This window comes from Synchiropus splendidus, chromosome 7, assembly GCF_027744825.2.
Source record: "Synchiropus splendidus isolate RoL2022-P1 chromosome 7, RoL_Sspl_1.0, whole genome shotgun sequence".
NCBI lineage: Eukaryota > Metazoa > Chordata > Actinopteri > Syngnathiformes > Callionymidae > Synchiropus > Synchiropus splendidus.
The window spans coordinates 21,340,170-21,359,376 of NC_071340.1; the positions used below are offsets into that span (position 1 = coordinate 21,340,170).

Genomic DNA, 19,207 nt, shown 5'->3' on the forward strand with positions numbered 1-19,207 from the left:
TCTTCTTGCTCCACCAGAAGATGGACCAATACAAGCGTCGCCACATGGGGAAAAAGCCTGAGTGCAGCAGATGTTTCAGCAGTTTTGGATTGAATTTGTAGCAAATGCATGATATGTTGATCAAATGTTCGGTTGTGGAGAAGCAGAGCTTTAGTGTGTTGACTGCAACCAAGAGGGAAATAGCGCCTCTTTGGTTCCACTGGAAGTCGCCGCTGGTGTGGAAAGTTTGCCTGAGCATTATTAATAACGTTAGAATTCAAATAGGGTGTGAGTCCCTTTCATTCACACCCTGTCGTTGGTCATCTATATGATCATCCCAGCGATGAACGTAGGGGTACGCAAGTGTTTGTGTGTGACACGCAAACTAAATAGGACATAGTGTTACACAACTAACCCCTTCCTGACATTGCTGGAGCTGGAGTGGCTCCAAGGCTTGCAGGCGCTCCAGCTCCTCTTGGTTATCTAGGTCACAGCCTCTGAGGAGAAGAGCCTCAGCAGCAGCAGCAGCAGCAGCAGCAGCCCTGCATGACACTCGCTTCACTCTCCTGTCTGTCTGAATCTCCCTGCATACTCTTGACAAAACCTCAACACTGGCCCCAGTCGGATGAGGGAGAGAGGAAGGATGGGAGGGGGGGGGGGGAGCAGGAGGCAGAGCAGTGGAGGGAAAAAGCTCGATTTGAAAGACAGAGATGACGGCGAGAGGACACATGGAAAACATGCGGATTGTATCTCGACGATGAACTTGCTGGAGACATAATCCACACAACCAACAATCACAACACTTTAAAGAAACACAGCCTTTTTAGCTCAGGCCCCATTCCTTTTCGTGCACAAGGTGATGGAATAGAGATAGAAGGGGGGAGGGCTAAGCCAGTACTCTCCATCCAGCATTTATTGGAAAACAGTGCGAGTGAAGCTTGGTACTGAAATTAGTTATTGATCTATTCTCTCCCTGAAGCCCATAGGTCTTTCCCACCACACCTGCTTATTCTCTCATCGCCTTCTCCTCCACAGCAGCCGGCTGGGTCTTCCAACCTTTTCTCACACGGCTGCATCTGTTTGCTTAGTTTCTGGAAACGGGTGCATTTTCCCCCAAATGCAATTCTCACTTTAATGATCAATAAAAGTGTCAGGGATGAACGCAGGTTCATTTTTGTGTTAACTGGTGAGTAAACATGAATGTTCAGGGTCTATCTGGGGTGTAGCCCAACCCCACACCCCACACCCCACACCCCATCCCCCCGAAATCAGATCTGTGAATTATCATGGGCAGCACAGTGGTTTAGTGGTCGGTGCTCTCACTCCAGATTGTATGCTCTTCCCATGCTTGACTGGGTTCCCTCCAAGCACTCTGATTTCCTCCCACTGTTGAAAAACAGGCAAAGGGGAATTGTCCGTAGGAGTGAGCGCACGAAGGTTCTTAGTTGTGTGCCATGACGACCCGTTCAGCGTGTCCCTGTGACTGTCTTCAAAATGTAACTTCTAAAATAAGGTGAATAAATACTGCGCTGTTACTGCTGTTTACCAAGTATATATTTTTCATGGACTGCTCTGTGACCCAGAAACTGAATATAAAGTGAATTAAATTTGACATTCAGAAAGAATTACAGGGAAAATTTAACTTAAACTAGCTTTTTTTTTAGCATCAAAACAATCTCTATTCGCATAAAAGGTTGGAACTTAACACTGTGTTTTAATGGTCCGGGTCATGTCAATGTTATGTCTCTGAAAGAGTCACACGGTAAATGGTCCAGTTGAACCTCATGATGCTTCACTGCGAGCTTCCTCAAAGGTTCCGTCATTGACACAGAAGTCACATGCTATGTGACCACGCTACTTCAGAGCGTGTCCAATTATACACACTCCACCCAGTTACAAGAGAAATCTAAGCCAGACCAAGTTCTACGAAGCATCAGAAATTCCCCACTGTGGGCGTGTTTGAAGGAAGCGCTGTGAGGCTTATTTGTTTAGTGTCAGCTTGTACCAATACTGACTGAGTAGCGCAGCAGTTTCCAACAAGAATCTTTTATTTACTTTACATGTGCTGGATAAAGTGAGACTCAGAACACGGGGATAGATTTTGGGCCGACATTAGAGGTGACACAATTCTTCTCGACTTATTTGATCCTATATTAAAATTGTAAAGTCTAAATGAACACAGAGCAATGTCAACTGATGTCGAAGAATTCAAAGGAAAACTTTATTTAAAGTTAAAAGCAACGCAATGCATGAAACAGCTTTATGTTGACAAATGTAGTACAGTGGTTTACAGAAGACAGACATTTCAGTCAATAAGAACATTTAAAATGAGCTCAAAACATTACAAAAGATCAAGTTAAAGAAGTTTTTGAAATGAAAAGAAGTGTTTCTTTTGAATTCTTTATGCCACTTTCAAAGATTTATATTCACCTACAACAACACATATTACTCTGTACTTTGTTTAAAAATGTTGAACCTGAGACACACTTTTGTTTCCGTTTTCTATATGTCGCCAAACAAAAATGAAAATATGTTATCAAACAAAAATGAAAATACTTGAAAAGTGAGTCAACATACCGACTGCTATTTTAATATTATGTGTCAATGATTTGTTGCCCAACTTTTGCGCAATAAATGGTAGAACTGTAGTCACTCCGTACTCAAGTAATACGCAATAAATCATGCTATCAATTGACAGAAACTCTGTAATCGATTCACTATGTCCCTCCTCAGTTTATATTTCTACATGTCGATCCCTTTTTTAAAGTTGAGGAGGCCTGAAAAGTCACTGTAGATGATTGTGGCTGTGCATTCATTTAACATGACCTGCCTCTGCAGGGGGCGCTGAAGTCTCTCCCAGCTACACAGGGCAAGAGACTGTGGGAGGAACCCACACAGGCAAAAGGGGGGAAAACAAACTCCACTCAGGGGGTTCACCACAAACCAAGAAGAACTGCATCCTCACTGTGGAGGGTGTAACAATGCCTTTTCGTGCTGTTACTCAATACATGAAATTGCTTTCTCCAAAAATCCCCCAATGCGACCAGAAGACAGGGTCAAACAAAAAGTGAAATTACATTTGAGTTTGACTGCTGTGTATTGGCTGCGTCTGGAGCCATGCATTTAATTCAGCGCCACATCACTAACCAGCAAGACCAATGTCATCTCCTCCCGGCACGTCTATGAACATCTCCCGGTCCTTTGCTAGACATCGTCTAGACACGGGATAATTGCAGACATCACTGAACACTCAGCTGCTGCCGGAAACCTCGTGGGAGTTGAAGGTGGACTCTAAGAGAAATGGTCAGGCGTCGCTGAGGGGGTCACGCTGGCCAACCCCCCTTTTTTCGATGCTGTGTTTGTTTGTTTGAAGATAAAACTCTTCATGTTTGCTGTTGTGAGTTCTATGCTAGCGCTCTTCCTGTGTGTGTGGGAGACGGAGCGTATTTTTGAAGCACACAGTACCAAGTGTTCCTAACCGCAGATGTGGTGACTTCATCGGTTAAAAATGTACCCCGTGCTGAAGCTGCGATGCCGTTGAAAGAGCGCACACAAGTTGTTATCTGTATCGCAAAACATTTTTACACAAATGTAGCTTCTATATAACTAAATGTGTCGCTCTGATAGCTTGTGTTGGGGGGGTTGTTGGAAGGCCCGTAAGCTCTGAGAGACGGCCGCAGGTCGACGGGTTCACCCAGGCCACGAGAATAATCTTGGTGGGGGTGGACTGGATGGTGGATAACTGATTCCTGTTGGGGCAGGCCACCATCTCCTTTGCTCCAGGTGTTGCTCCGACAAACATATCCAGCAGTTCGCTCACTGTCACTGAACATCTATTTTACAGTTAAACTCCAGAAACATCCTCCTGCTTAATGTATAGGTTGTAAAGAAATATTTGTTATTTTGTAGCTGGCATGTTTCCAAGTTAAACCGCTGGACTTTATTTCCTGCTATGTTCCATTTTTTTTCATTTCGTTTTAATGTTTCAACATGGAACCCTAGTTTGTACAAACTAAACAACCCTATAAAGGAAAACACATTGCAAAACACATATACAGTGTCTGATATTCAACAAGCCTTTTTATCATCAAAATATTTTTAAAAGGAAATAATGTGTAAATTCTACGACTGGTGCTGAGTCAAACATGTGGTCCGTGGGCCAGGTTTGACCCACTATACAATAACAAATGGCCAGCGACTTACTTCCATATTATCTTGGATTAAATACACCACAAATTGGAGTTCAAGTCCCAAGATACACCTCCACAGTTGAAGCTCAGTGATGCGATGAGCGCTAAATCATACTTTGGATTTCTGAGTACACATCGTTTTACTTCAGTTGATGCCACTTTTTTTGTGTGTTATAAGTTATATATAAGTGCGAGTATTTTTTTTTCCAATTTCCAATTCAATTTTTCCAACCATATTTTGCCATTAAAAGTGTATGTTTTCCAAATTCAATTTAATCTCAATTAATGGCAATAAAGCTGAGTTAACATGTGACTTTTTCTAACAGCCGTTCTAAATGTAACTTAAGGGACGATGTTGTCAACACAGGCGTGGCCAATAATGTTTACAATGCTTTGCTTTCACCATGGTTTTCAGCCTTTTCAGTGCCTGAGGCTATTCTAAAGACTCTGAAGTATTCTAAAGTATCCGTTATGATGATTTGCTGTAGTAAACAAATGTTTGCATGAAGAAAGCACTAAATGTGGAATTAATTTGGCATTAATCGCAAGTTGACTCAGCTTCAGTGTGATTCATTTAGATTGTTTTTCTAAATAAATATTGACTTTTTTTCCCTAAATATAACAAAATCATATATAAGTAAAACAAATCAGGAATAATGCCCAGAGTCACTCATATTGTAAGCTCAGTCTGAACATATTAAAATAAATAAACCAAGTTAAAAAACAATGTTCTTGTTTCATGTTCCATATGGACTTTCAAAACACTTGTCACAAAAAAGCTTAACATTTTTAGATTGCAATAAAACAAAGTATTATGACTATACATTACCAGGGTGCAGGTCTCACTTGCCACCATGAAACATGATCACAGATATTGAAACCCTCTTTGTTTCGCAGATGAAAAAAAGGACTCTTTTGCTCACTGCCATGTTCTTATGTGCTGTGTATTTTGCATCCCTGCTATCATTGAACAAGAGAGGCTTAATCTGTTAGAAGACGTCTGCACAAAGTCTGTTCACACGTCTGTTCTTCGAATTTGTTCTATTTTAGCTGACAATATAGGCGTGCAAGGAACTATAGAGGTTATACAGAGAAACACCATTCAGTTGTCTGAACACAGCTTGCTCTTGGTGACACCATGGAGCACAGTAAAAGTATACTACTTCTGGATCCATGTGAAATTGCCCTTGTTCTTCAGCTTTCTTACTAAGACGTCTCTTTGCAACGCTCCACTGAAGGAAAACAACTCAACAAGCAACACAACTTTGATCATTTTCATCCGAGAGTGCAACAGTTTCAACTCGTACTTCAGAAGCACACAAAATTCACCTCCCTCTTCCATCCTACAACTGACGCCATTTCACAGAAATTCCAGACAACTGGCGCCTGAGCTCTGCCTGGAGAAGGACATGATGAATAGGAAACACCCTTGGTATGTTAGTGAATGCGAGAGTACAAGGCGCACTGCAGTGTTACAGCCTAGTTTGGTTAAAGCGTCTTGCTGCGGCTCCCAGCGCTTTGGAGTGTCGTTCTCTGTGCTTTTCCTCCCTGTCTTCAGCCTATTTTTAAAGATTGGATTCAAGTGAAATGCACTCAGGCACCAGTAAGGCGAGCTACAGCTCTTCCCAGCGCTCAGTTCCTGATCCACCTCTTTGTTGTGGTCTATGCATGCCTGCTCTAGTCACATGACTCCGTTTCTATGGCAACTCGGGTTTGAGTAATCATTTGCGTTACGACCTTTATTCCCTTGAGGAAAGGGGAGGGGGAGGTTAGACTGAGCCTGTAGAAAGAGGGAGCGAGAGGAAAGAGAAAAGACAGGCAGAAGGGGAACAGCTAACAGGCGCAGGGGAAAGAAAATAGGCAAAAACAAGAACTGCGGAGGAGAATTATCGCTTTTTCTACGTGTGTTGGGTGATAGCTACGCTGCTGAACTGCAAAACACTGTTGTGCGTTTGTGGCAAAAAAGAACAAAATACTGATTCTGTGTCGTAATATTTTAGCTTAGATTCTTTCTGACAATGTCAGGTAAATGTGTTTAGCTCAGGAGACAAGATCAATCTATGCTTCATAAGGTCCCACACACACTCACACCGATTCACACACACACACCCTTCATTTCTTCTCGGAGGAGCAGTGCTGTGCCACATGTGCAAGTCTCAGCAGAAACACATTCTGAATGTTCCTGTTTCTGGCTCTCCTGGCTGCGTTGCCATGGTTACCGAACTGCTCTACCAATGCAGTTCCTCTCTCTCCACCTCCTCCCTTTCCATCGTTGGGTGATTCAACCCATCAGTTGGGTTGTGTCATCTCCTCGATGGGGTTTTAAGCTACAGCATCTCCTAAATGGAGTTTCGGGTTTGGCCTTGTATTTCAGTTGGCTTTCAAGGAATTGGAATAAATCTGTGTGTGTACGGTTGGGTGACATGTGCGTTTGTTTTACAGGCAGTGGGGGTGGGACTCGGTGCTTGACAGGAGGTGGGCTCGGCTGGGGGGCTGATAGACATTATCGGGGGGGCGGTGGTGGTGGGTGGGGTGTTGGCTGCTTCCAGGTGCCCATGACTGGGACCGAATATAAATGAGGGGCCCCCGTTCCTCCTGAGATGCAGGCCGAGCAGAGAGCTGCGAGCGCCAGAGAGTGGAGAAGCCTGGATGGTTTGAGAGGCCCCCACGAGCTGCTGACAGGAGCTGGAGCTAGCCATCACGCTAATTAGCGTTTCTACTCCAGCGCTGGCGAATAGGGGGAGTGAGTTTAGAGGGACGTGGGGGTGGTATATGACTCATAGACACTGTATGGTTTATTCATGATGGAGGAAGGGATGTGTGTGTGTGTGGAGGAGAGAGAGAGAGAAGAGAGAGGAACATTTGATTTACACACAGATTTGCTCATATGTGCGCGCGCCCACGTGTGTGTGTGTGTGTGCACCTTTTTCGTGTGAGAGAGTAAGAAGATCGGTGATTGGCTGTATGCCAAGTTTTATTAGACTGCCTTTCAATAATAAGAAATTGTTTAATTATCATTTTTTTCTCTTGATAATTTTCCTTCTTAAACGTTTTCATTTTAGGGCCTGATAAAAAAAAAAACTGTTTTTAAAAGCCAGTGGGATATTGATCAGAGGTGCTCATCTCGCTGTTTGAAAACAACAAAAGCTGGCGAGAAGCCAGCGATCCAGCAAGAACTTTTTGGGGAAGGGTCGGTCCATTTTCTAGGGTGGAATCGGTGCTGAAAACTGGGGGTACAGTTTCAGCTGAGAGCTTTACATTGACCACGTACATGCCTTTGAGTCCCATCTGATGGTTCGCATCAGACAGATGAAGTGGGTTAAGGGTGCTCTGACCTTGTCTTCCGCGTCTCAGGCCCTGACAGTGATCCTCACCTCCCGCTGGGAGACATGGATCAATAGATTTGCCTTATACTCTCATGCATCACCCATGAGTCCCCAACAAGGTCCAGTATTGGGATGAGGGACCATCAGAACATATCAGTATACAGAAGGCTGCTTCGGCAGCTCGAGAGGTGAGCCTGAATATGCGCTCACATATGTGCATACATGTGTAGAGGAGGTTGCATTACAGCTCTGCTATACTCTAATTGTCTCCCCTTATCATTAGTGACAGCCATGACCTCTGTTATTGGCATATCTGCATTCTGCCTGCACTGCAGAGCCTCCACCACCATGATACACGCAGCATTTTCTCCCAAGAGCGGCGAGGCCCATGCCTCATAAATACAAACACAATCTCTCCTACACCTCCTGACTGCAGGACAGGACTCCACACATATCTGCCCGTGGAGCCGAGCCCATTTGCATACATATTAAAGTGACGCCTCAGAAAAAAGGAAGAGAGAAAAAGGATGGGAGGGGGGAAATTGAGAAGGGGAGGGGGGGAGCGAGCGGGTATATGCAAACAAGGCTTTCATCTAATATGCAAGAACCGGCATTGCTCTGGCATAAATCTGCATCTGAGCTCCGGGAAAGTGAGCAGAGCCCGTTTGACAGTAAATGGGCGAGGGTGGGCTGTCGGTAGCTTTGGGGGAACTCGGCTGTACCCCACAAAGAAAAGGAGGATTGATCATAGTGGCATAAAATCCAAAGAGGCGCAACATTAGGGCAGTGTCTATTAGGAAGTCAATTTTCGTATTTAAGAGGATAGGCGTGACTAGGCGGGACGTGCAACATAGGTTCAGGTGGAGGGCTAGCTGGGACCAGCCCTGGATGGGAAACGTGGAAAGAATTTTGAGATTTTCTTTTCTGCAGCAAGCTAAATAGTTGATCATTTGTAATTTTTAAGTGTGGGGGTTATTGGATTTGCTACCATGGGATGGTGCCACTAGTGAGGTTGGCTGCAATTGCTCGGGATATATGGACCACAGTCCACAAGCAAAAGTAGATGGACCCCAACACCTACTCTGTCTTACTGCTGCTCGACTGCAGTATGTAAGTGATCTTTCACTCCAAAATACAACGCTTTTGAAATCCACAATGACTTGTTTGCTGGTGAATTGTGAAACATTGGCAAGCTGTGGTTCTATATTAAGATATGGTGGCACTTAAAGGCCATTGTACTTAAATTTAAAATGCGAGTGAAAACCTGTTAGAAAATCCAGTGGCACCAATTTTTCTGTCTACATTTAATAAATGAATTGATTTCCAATTTGGAGAGTTGGAGCAGTCTGAGTGCGCTATCCAAGATGGCTTCCACAAAACAGGAAGCAGCAATTTCCCACCAATAAAATTTGAAATTTATCTTTGTGCTTGGGTTTTCTAGAGCAGAGCAGAGATTTACACTTAGTTCTTTTCTCATTTCGATATAAACACACTGAAAAACATCCCGCTTGCAGGTAACTGGAATGCAGCGTAAATCCCAATGTTGCCTCATACGATCGGTAAACCCTGTTAGTAGGGATGGTCCGTACGATGTGCTCACATAACAAAACAAAAATATCTGCTCAGCTCAGGAAACTGTACTGACTTTGTATTTATCGTTGTTGCCAGCACTGTATTGACGACTACGAACCGTGCTTAGCATGACAGACGCATATTGCTGTTGCCAAGCAACACAAATTTATCGTGTACCATGTGCTTAAGCACTTCAATTTTATACACGACTCTGTGAATGAATATATTATTATATCATGCATATACACAAATATGAAAGCAATGGGGGCTTAAGTAAAGATGGCAGAACTACAAACAAAAAACACACAAAAACAAGATAGTATGGGATGAGCCTGACTGTGGTGCGTTCATAATCCAACCATCAAACTTACTGTGTACTTTAATGATGAAATTGAATATGAAACACTTGTGTTCTATTACAGTTTACTTTGAAAAAGGCCTGGAAGAAGTTGAATGCAGTATATGGTGTCATAAAGGCTTTGCTGAAAAGTGGACGCAGCTAGTCAGGATCACCTGGTTCAGTACTGTCTTGCTTGAGTACTGCCATCCTTACAACACATTTTCTTTGTACAGCAATGTTCAAGCTTTGAGAACCGTAACAAGAGATTTAAACACCGCAGTCAGCTTTGTATTGAAACAGTATTAAACCAGATTTCACAGTCACATCATGACTTACAGCTCTTAGCAGTGCGTTTGTCAGTGTGTGACAGACTTATGTGGAGGTACACAAGTGAGAAATGGGCTTGTTTGCCTGTCATGTTCCAGCATGCAATGCTGGTGACTCAACGGTGGAACAAAGACACACACTTTAGAGGCCATCAGTTGGAGAAAGGGAGCTTTCTCAGGACCTATAGTCTCCCCATTACTCGCGTTCATAAAGATTCCTCTGACATAGGTGGGAGGAGAGTAGCCTATGGTGAGCTGACCTATTTGTTTGACAAGGTGCCTACCGGCAAGGACGGTTTTTAATAGGTGGTGGAGAGCTGGTCGTGTGAAAGCCCAGGAAGAACATCTTCTTGGTTAGTGATGCAGATGAAAAACAAAACATTCCTGGTAGTTTAAGCCCTTTGTTCACTAGTGAAAAGGATTGTCATCAAATGCAATAAACTTTTGTCGATTTGCCCATTTTCCATTTCCAGATATGGTGGCAAGTAATTACAAATACTTTGTTAGCCACTCTCAGAAAAAATTATTAAGTCTCAGACAGGTCCACAATTAACATGTCATTGTCAGGTTTTCTTTCAATTTTTAAGTGCTTTTTTTTTGTTCTGGTCAATAATGAAGAGAAAAAAAAAACATTCATTTATGGCTAAGGCTCTAGCACGGTTGGGCAGTGGTTAGCGCTGTAGGGAGGTTACAGGTTTGACTCAAGCTGGATGCAACGAGGTTTGGACCAAGCCTGGGTCCTGCAGGTACGAGTGTGAGCTTGGAGTGTCCACCTGCCTGTCACCCAAAGTACTTGTTTTTATTGTTGTTCGTACAGTAAATCAGGTTTTATTCATGTGTTTAATATTTGACTTGAGTGTAGATTGTGTTGACACACATTTGTTGTGGTTGTCAAACTGTATGTAACCTGTGTTGTCCCCTGCCTCTCGCCCTGTGGAGCTGGGGTACAAAAGCAGCAGCAAACTGACTGTTCTATGAATGTTTACATTATATATATCCATAAATGAAGGTATCAGTACCATGGGGTTCTGGGCTACCAACATGACCTGAAAATGATCAGCCAGATAAACTTCAAATTCTCGTGTAGGATAAACAACCACCAGGTTTCAGTAGCTGCTTCGCTGTAGCACTGTTTTTGCCACTGAAGCCCAAGTCGAACCTGAGCTAAATATTTCACTTAAAACTTAAAACTCAAGTCTCCCAACTGAACCACACCGTCTGTAAAAAGGCGGCCCCCTGTCCTCTGGCCACTGAAGCAAAAAGCGCTTGTTTATTTGCAGCTCTCAGCAGCTACTTATTCTGAGAGTGTCGTCGTGAGCCGCACCTGATGTGGCAAACATATATATATATATCCATGTGAGATTTGGTAGTTGCTTCCACATAAAAAGAAGGCTGTGAAATGATTGTACAACAAAAGAAAAAGGTGTAAAAGGAAGAGCCTCCAGGCTGTTGCAACGAGCTGTGGATTTCCCCTCACATAGCGAGTATTTCAAGTTGGACACTCCCGAACTCCCTTTCCTGTTTTCCTGCCCGAGCACGTCCCATCGAAACGCGGCGTCCGTCTGCGCAGGTGAATTCACACGCAGGATGTGGAAACTCTGAAAGTGCATGTGTGTCGTGATGTGTCGGGAACGACACAAAAGCTCCCAAACCGTCACATGATCTGCAACACAGCCTTGATTTATTTGGCTTCAGGAAGAATGTGTTGCATGTGGTCTGGAGGAGAGAATGTTTTCCCTCTTTCCTTTCCCTCTGCTCAGACACAACACATGGAAACATTTTCAGAGGCCATGGGTCTTCAAGAGACGAAGAAAAAAAACCCACCAGACTTCTTCAGTTCTTTTTCCTCTCTACGGTTTTTGGCCTCAGTTTCTCTTATAGCGACTCACTCCCATACATCTGTTTGCCACATGCTGAAATCGATTCCTAATTTTAATTGTATTCCTCAACAGTGGCTAGAAACAATTAGTAGATGTTAAACTGCTGAGGTTTTTAACAAGAGCCCACTCTGCCTCTCGTGTAGCGGCGATCTATCACTGAACGCTCTATTTAGCGCCACGATTTGAAGTGTAATAAATACACTTCCACTCACATGAGACAGTTGCATGTCTGCGCTATTGTCTGCCATAAATATGCTGGAAGGGTCGCTTAAATATTGATAACACCAATTTTCTGCCTACCACACACACCCACTCTCCATCACGTACGCACACACATCGCACACACAAGCCAAACCCCTCCCTCTTTCTCTCCTTCCATCTCGCGGTTATTTCACCCTCGCAGTAACCTTGCTTATGCATATTGCATATGTAAATAAAGCACCACGCCTCTGAAGTAATTGTGTGCATCCTCCACAGAGCCGCAGATCTGGGCTCTGTGTTTAAGAGGCCGCACCATCCAGACTGAGCTCTCTTTTGTTTCGCCGCCGCTTCATAGGGCGAATTGAAAATGACATATGTGAATAAAATGTTGGCTAATCCATTGTATGTTTTACTGCATGGATACTGCCAATCTTGAAAATTCAGCTTGTAAAAGTGTATATCACAGATCAACAACACGCTCTACACTCCACCACTTACTCCTGGAAACATGTTCAATCAAAGGAAGTAAACACACAAAACACACCCATGCATTACTCACTCAAGGGGCGGCACTTGATTCTTGAAGTGTTTTTTGAAATGATAGGAATCATTCCGTCTGTGTGTGTGTGTGTGTGTGTGTGTGGATATATATATATATATATATATATATATATAGCGAGAGAGAGAGAGAGAGAGAGAGAGAGAGCACTTTAAGGAAAGGAATTACTTTAGAATTATAATTATTATAATCCATTCACTAAAGTTTGACTTTGTATATTATATATTATACTGGTACTGACACAAGAGAGGTTAAATAGACACAAATGACCAGGGAAATATTTTTATAAAAATCTTAAATAAAATAAAATAAAGATTTGCAGCTAAAAAAAAGCGTAATATATCAAGTCAAATTACAGTTAAGAAAGTCCTGATGGTTTTTAACCCTAACAAATGGTTCTAAAGTGGTATTTATTAATACACATATAGCTCTCTGAATTCACTATGCTGTCTGGGGACTGAAAAAATGGCAAAATAATTTACAAAATACTGATCATGAGACTAAAGGCCTATTTAAAAAATATGTATATGCATTATTTCGGAGAAAAAAAAAATAACATGATGATGAATTAACTTATTTTATTTTATTTTTTCATTTACAGTCAAATAATTTCACAAATTGCTGAATAAACCCTACTACTGCCGAACAACCAAGAAAACCTCAAATATGTTAAAGAGAGAACCTGAGTTTCTCATTGAGAAATTGAGTTCACATGACATTATGGATCATATGCGATATAAATATGCGTAATGCAAGGCTGTCCTTGCATCAGAGTCCTAACTGTTTGAGCTGGAATACATGTATATATACATGCACGTCTATATACATACATGTTATGATTCCCGAGAACTTTACAGAACTATGGATCATAGATGGGCAATATAAGAAAAATATAAGACATTGTAAGAAAAGGAAATGGAAAACTGTGCCTACTTCATGTTCTTTTCAGTGGTTGCCTTCTTTACTGCTTCAGGTTCTCTTTTTTTCTTTCACGCTGTCCCTCCATTTCTAATATTCTTCATCATCATCATCATCATGCCATTCTAACACTGTCTCTCCGTGTCCAACCGATCTGGTTTCCCCAGCTGAAATAAAAATTAAACAGTATCGACCCAACCCACTTCATTCAGAGTTCAATTTACCTCTGAAAATTGTGGGCACTTGAAATGTTCCGGACTGTGTTTCAACAGAAAAAGTGCTCCAAATTAGATTTTAAAAATTCACACCATTCGCAGATGAAGCAAGTTGTTAACTCCCTTTTCACATTAGGAGTAAAGCACCAGTCAGAAAAAGCGCCAGTCACGCTCCAAATTGCTTATTTTTTTTCTTTGTATTAGAGGCACATCAACCTGTAGAATGATTTCACTAAAATCAACTTTGCTTGTTTTGCTCAAGATTAATTCAATTTTCATGTTAATTCATATCAATTTAAGTGGCTTATTGCAATGCCTTTTAAAAAATTATGAAATCTGGTGACTATTAAGTTTCAAAGTGTATAACATTTTTGTCTTCAATTTGAGCAAACGTGTGTGTCCTCGGGATCATAGCATCCTTCATGAGTTAATTGTATGATGTGAAACCTGAAAATGATGGACAATATGTAAAAGAAAAAGGAGACAAGTTGACATCCGCCAAGCATCTCACCCATACTGTGATATACACATTCATTTGTTTTCAATGGCTCTGGTTTGCCTGTCTGCCTTGGAAATAGCTTGAAAGGTTATGGATGGATTTGGATGAAAATTACAAATAATAACAATAATGGAATGAAATAAGTCTCAAATAATCCTTATTTTTTGTGAGTGATCCAATATTTTTTAGTGACATACCCACATCCAAGGTGTCTAAGCGTAAGGATCAATTCAAGGTCAGAGAGTTAAATTTCAGTTCTTGAAAGGATTATTTAACGGCGGAGGTTTGCGCTTTTCTAGTTATTTCCATACAATTAGCTTCCAGCCTTTGAAGTAAAATTCTAATGAGCTCACAGGGACAGCAGGTGGCAGTGGCGATGCAGGACCCTCTGGCAGAAGCCATTAGCAAACAACACAAGGAAGTTTCTCCAGCCTGTGCTTCAGTGTGGGCAACAGAGTCAAGTGGACCCTGGTGCTAAAATTGAATCAGCCGCTCCAGATATTTTCATTGAAGCCTGTTCTGAAGTTGTTTTGTCGAGAGACAGACAGAGGAGCAGCGTAATGGAGGTATTAACAAGTAAACAAACAGCTAGTGAAAACACAGAATTGGTCAGCAAAATGAAAGCTGTAGACTTTTGAAGCTCTTATTTTGTTCAAGCTCATCTGGATTTAGATGAAACATGGTGGTGATTGGTGGTTGGATCGAAGGCTTCGTAGCTCAAAACTTTTGAGTTTTTATTTTGCTAAAAGTAATTCACTTGTCAAGGAAATGAGTGAACAACAAAAAAATCTAGGTTACTGCCTACCAGGTACCAGGTAGGAAAACCAGGCGAGTACGCTTCAGCTGTGAGGCCGAAGCACTAACTAAAGTAATATTAACTCAAGTCTTCAAGAACCTGCCTTTGAATCTTCTTTTGTTTTTCTCCTCTCCACGAACTGGGACTTGAACTGCCACACCTCCTCCACCTTCTCGCCTCGTGGGACTCTCAGTTAAGTTTTATGAAAAACAGTGTGCGGCCTTTTTTTTGCATGAATTCCGTTTAGTCAAACACGTAAACAAATTATAGAAGGACGAGGATCACATGCCGACATGCTGTGGCATACTGGAGGTAAAGGTCAAAGATGACAGTTGTCTGAAAATGTGTTATCACTGGAGCGTTTGTTACGTCTGCACTGTGCATTTACATTCAAGAAAATCTACATGAATCACCAGAAAGAGGAAATTTGATGTTTAATACTCTTAGCTCACTGCCTCTCAAAAAGCTTTATACCATGGAGGTTAAATATCTGTTTAACAAGGGAACATATTTATTTTAAATTGTAACAACGCAAATATAAAACAAGAGCAAACTCCAACTCATGAGGAAGAGAATAATGGTGGAGCTGGAAGAGACGGAGAAAGAGAGACAAGAACATTGCACAGGACTGTCTCTCCATATCAGATCGAATTGTGGGTTTGGTCAATAGATGGTGCTGGTGTCATCTGAAGAGTCAAGCATGTTGATGAAAGTATATGACTGGAGTTCATAAACAAGCAGCAACACTTTTGATGCATTTCTCCAATAACGTGGAAGTGAGATTTGAATAAATGAAAGACTGGCGTCTTGTGTTAGCTTCCTTGCCATGTGAAGTCCACACCAGACAGCACACGAGCCGCGCTTCAATTTCCACGATTATGAGAACATGATAACAGTAATAGCGCCTGTCTTCCTGATTCACCTATTTGGCAGGAAATCAAAGTCTCTTCCAGGTGTTCACTATGATGTCAGCCATCTGTGTGTGTACACACAAACAGATGTGGGGCGACAGTTTACCTCTGCGCTGAGCAGCCTTCTGTCACACCTCCCAGACAAAGCCTCTGTTTTCATTACTCACGTTTGAAATTTGTGTGCAGACAGGTTGGTTGAACGCGTGTGTTCTATTCATGTTTTGGAGGATTCATCTGTATTGCAGATGCTAATGTTGAAGCAAGCCACGCTACAATGAAGTGCGGTGCAGTGGAGTACTATCAGAGCCCCCTCCTCCTGGCTTCCACGCGAGGGTTAGGGTCTGCCTCAAGGAGAGAAGCTCTGAAGCTGAGAAACCCTTATATAACGCATACGTTGGAACCCCTTCACAAAGCATCTGAGGAAAGAGGAAAACGTGGACTGTATAGTGAAGCATAGGGAGGCAGTGCTCCCTTTAACACAAACAGCCATGCATGCAGTATTCATGGTTGGGGTGCATTTAAATACATGTTTTTTTTTGACAACAACTATTATGAGCTGAGCTTAAAATAGTATGCATGAATAGAATAGATTAAATTGATTCTTGTAACGTTGCTTTGAGCAGCAGGGTTGCTTCAGCTGAAAGCACTAGATAAGTATAGTATAGTGAAGTGCAATATAGTGGAGGAGAGCACACTATATTTTGCATATAATTTTTATTGTGTGCTTTGTATAGTATAGTATAGTATAGTATAGGTTAGTTATAGTTTAGTTATAGTGTAGTACAGTATTGTATAGTGAAGTACAATACAGTACAGTATAGTATAGTATAGTATCGTATAGTATAGTATAGTATAGTATAGTATAGTACAGTACAGTATAGTGTAGTGAAGTGCAATACAGAATAGTATAGTACAGTATAGCATAGTATAGTATAGTATAGTTATAGTGTAGTACAGTATAGTATATACTATAGTATAGTACTATAATTTGGTATAGTACAGTACAGTATAGTATAGTGAAGTGCAATACAGCATAGTATAGTATAGTATAGTATAGTATAGTTATAGTGTAGTACAGTATTGTATAGTGAAGTGCAATACAGTATCGTATAGTATAGTATAGTATAGTATAGCATAGTATAGTATAATATAGTGTAGTATAGTACTATAATATGGTATAGTACAGTACGGTACAGTATACTGAAGTGCAATACAGCATAGAATAGGATAGTATAAGTATAGTATAGTATAGTATCGTATAAATCTATATATGTTTTGTATAAATATAAATGTATTTAAAAAATATTGTAACTCTAACAATTAATATGCTTTTCCCTATAGCAACATCCTTTAATCCCTTTTGTGTACACATTACTTGTTACTCTTGAACATTGATTTATGCTCAAAATAGTTCATTTACAGCTCGCCTAAACATCATTTTGCCTCTGTATTTTTCATGAATATAATATATATTGTGTATTATACATACTTGTATTCATTCACATCTTGACTTATGCTCATATTTGGTTGCCCCACGGTCAACGATTCATATTGAAGTCGCAGTGCCACCATGGTTTTAAATGGACTGTAATAGTCGAAAATGAAAATCAGAACAGATGAACTATTCACTCATCATATTCTCATCTTATATTTTTGCGTATCATTTTTATTGTGTACTTGGGTGGATGATCATTCCATACTATACTGTACTGCAGTCCAATATCTTGCCCAGCGTCATGTACCGTTTGTGCCCTCTGTGGTGCGCAGTTGCACACTGACACTCCAGCCCGATGACTCCTGTCCACGCGGGGATTTAAAAACACAGAAGCGAAGTGCAGCATGTCTCTTCCTACGTGCATTCTGAATTAGGCATGTGGTGATATTTGCGTAGAACAGAAGCACCGCCTCTCTCCCATTGGACAATGCTTCCGCGAGGGCGTGGCAAGGAAAGATGAGAGTTGCAAACCCATGCCCTCGCCGAGAAGACATGGAGCGCCATGGACACAGTCTACCAGAATCCAGTGAGGTTCTCAACTAAAGACAAACCCATTTCTTCTGAGAGGCAGCGCCGCTTTTGAAAGACACGCAGCACTGAGAGGCTGGGCCCGGGTGAGAATGGAGTGTGCTTTTGACGCACAGAACCTGATCTCCATTTCTTTGAGGAAAATCCAAAGCTCCCGAACGCAGAGAGGAGGCATCAAGCTCCACAAGAACTTGCTGGTGACCTACGTGCTGAGAAACGCCAGGCAGTTTTACATGAGCAAAAACTTGTCGCAAACGCAGAGGATTCATCACTACGACGATGGAACCGCAGTCCGCGAGAAGCACCAATACCTGGAACTGACGGGGAGCTTCACGGAGTTGGCTGACGACTTGTACTGTAACTTTGCTGGGGTTGAGTCGGACACTTGGCACTGCGGGGCGCACCAGTCAGAGGTGGCGCACCAGGACGCGTCGGCGTGCGTCCCACCAAGTGACTCTGACCTTCTGGTTTCTGACGCGTGTTGGAGTTGCGCGGAGAAACCATCGTGGGAGTTACCTGTCCTGAACTCGCAAGCCAACCAAAAGACTGTCCTGGACTTGGACACGCATGTGGTGACTACTGTCACTAACGGCTACTTCCACTCAGACTGTTGCGCGCAGCCCAAACAGCCGCAGGGCGCGCACCACTGCTACAGCAAGAAGCGGAAGATGGACACCAGCTTCCACATTGTTGACCCAGAGTTTTATTTTTGCGACTTTGCGCCGGTGCCGTGCAAACGGATGAGGACGGACGATGATTCGCTTTCAGACTCGGACTCGGCGAACATCTCCAATCTGATCTCGGTGCTGGGTTCAGGCGGACTATGTGAGTTTGTGAGTTGGCAGCACACGGACCTGGAGCACATTCTCACCACTCAGACTATTTGCTTAAAACAGACCTTGCTAACAGGGAGCGGTTGGACGAGAGCAATCGAAGCGTTCTGATGTGTATTGATGTTTTTCTTTGGATCGTTTCATTTGTATTGTTTTAAAATAAACTATGACACGAATGCATTTACGTCTTCCCCCGTTATTCGCACAAAACACGCGTACAAATTATTAACTGCGTTTTACAATGACTAAATCACTCTTAACGTTTAATTCAAACACGTCTCATTTGATGTTACTTCGCTTGTATGTGGTTCCTGTTGGAAGAAGTCAACGAACTATTCGAGTTGGTAGACGTTGGAAGAGCGCCATCAAGTGTTGGGTACTGGTCTGTGCACCACGGCACAAAGCGATCCGGGCCTTCGCTTATTTATCTAACAAGCGATTCCGATTTAATTATAATAAATAGTTAAGTCTCTTCGGCTTTACGAGTAGTCACACATTTTGTTTGAAATTATTAGTCCTTTTAGCTGTAGCAGAAGAAACTCACGTCCACACCCAAGAGGATGTGAATTCCAGTCACCCGGGAGAGATTCAGGGTGGAACTGCTCCTTTGTTTTTTAAGAGTTACTCATGACACTTATC

The 19,207-nt window shown here is 42.2% G+C and overlaps 1 protein-coding gene across 1 annotated transcript; it reads left to right on the top strand.

The window, feature by feature from the left end:
* Positions 1 to 17,582: 17,582 nt before the first annotated feature.
* Positions 17,583 to 18,740, top strand: LOC128762829 (immediate early response gene 5-like protein). Its single transcript, XM_053871358.1, has one exon. The coding sequence runs from the start codon at positions 17,828 to 17,830 to the stop codon at positions 18,677 to 18,679; it is 852 nt and encodes a 283-aa protein (XP_053727333.1). The 5' UTR covers positions 17,583 to 17,827; the 3' UTR covers positions 18,680 to 18,740.
* The last annotated feature ends 467 nt before the right edge of the window (positions 18,741 to 19,207 follow it).

What these genes read in the sequence shown, in the direction of transcription:
- LOC128762829 (XM_053871358.1), top strand. Translation starts at nt 17,828, where the DNA reads ATGGAGTGTGCTTTTGACGCACAGAACCTGATCTCCATTTCTTTGAGG.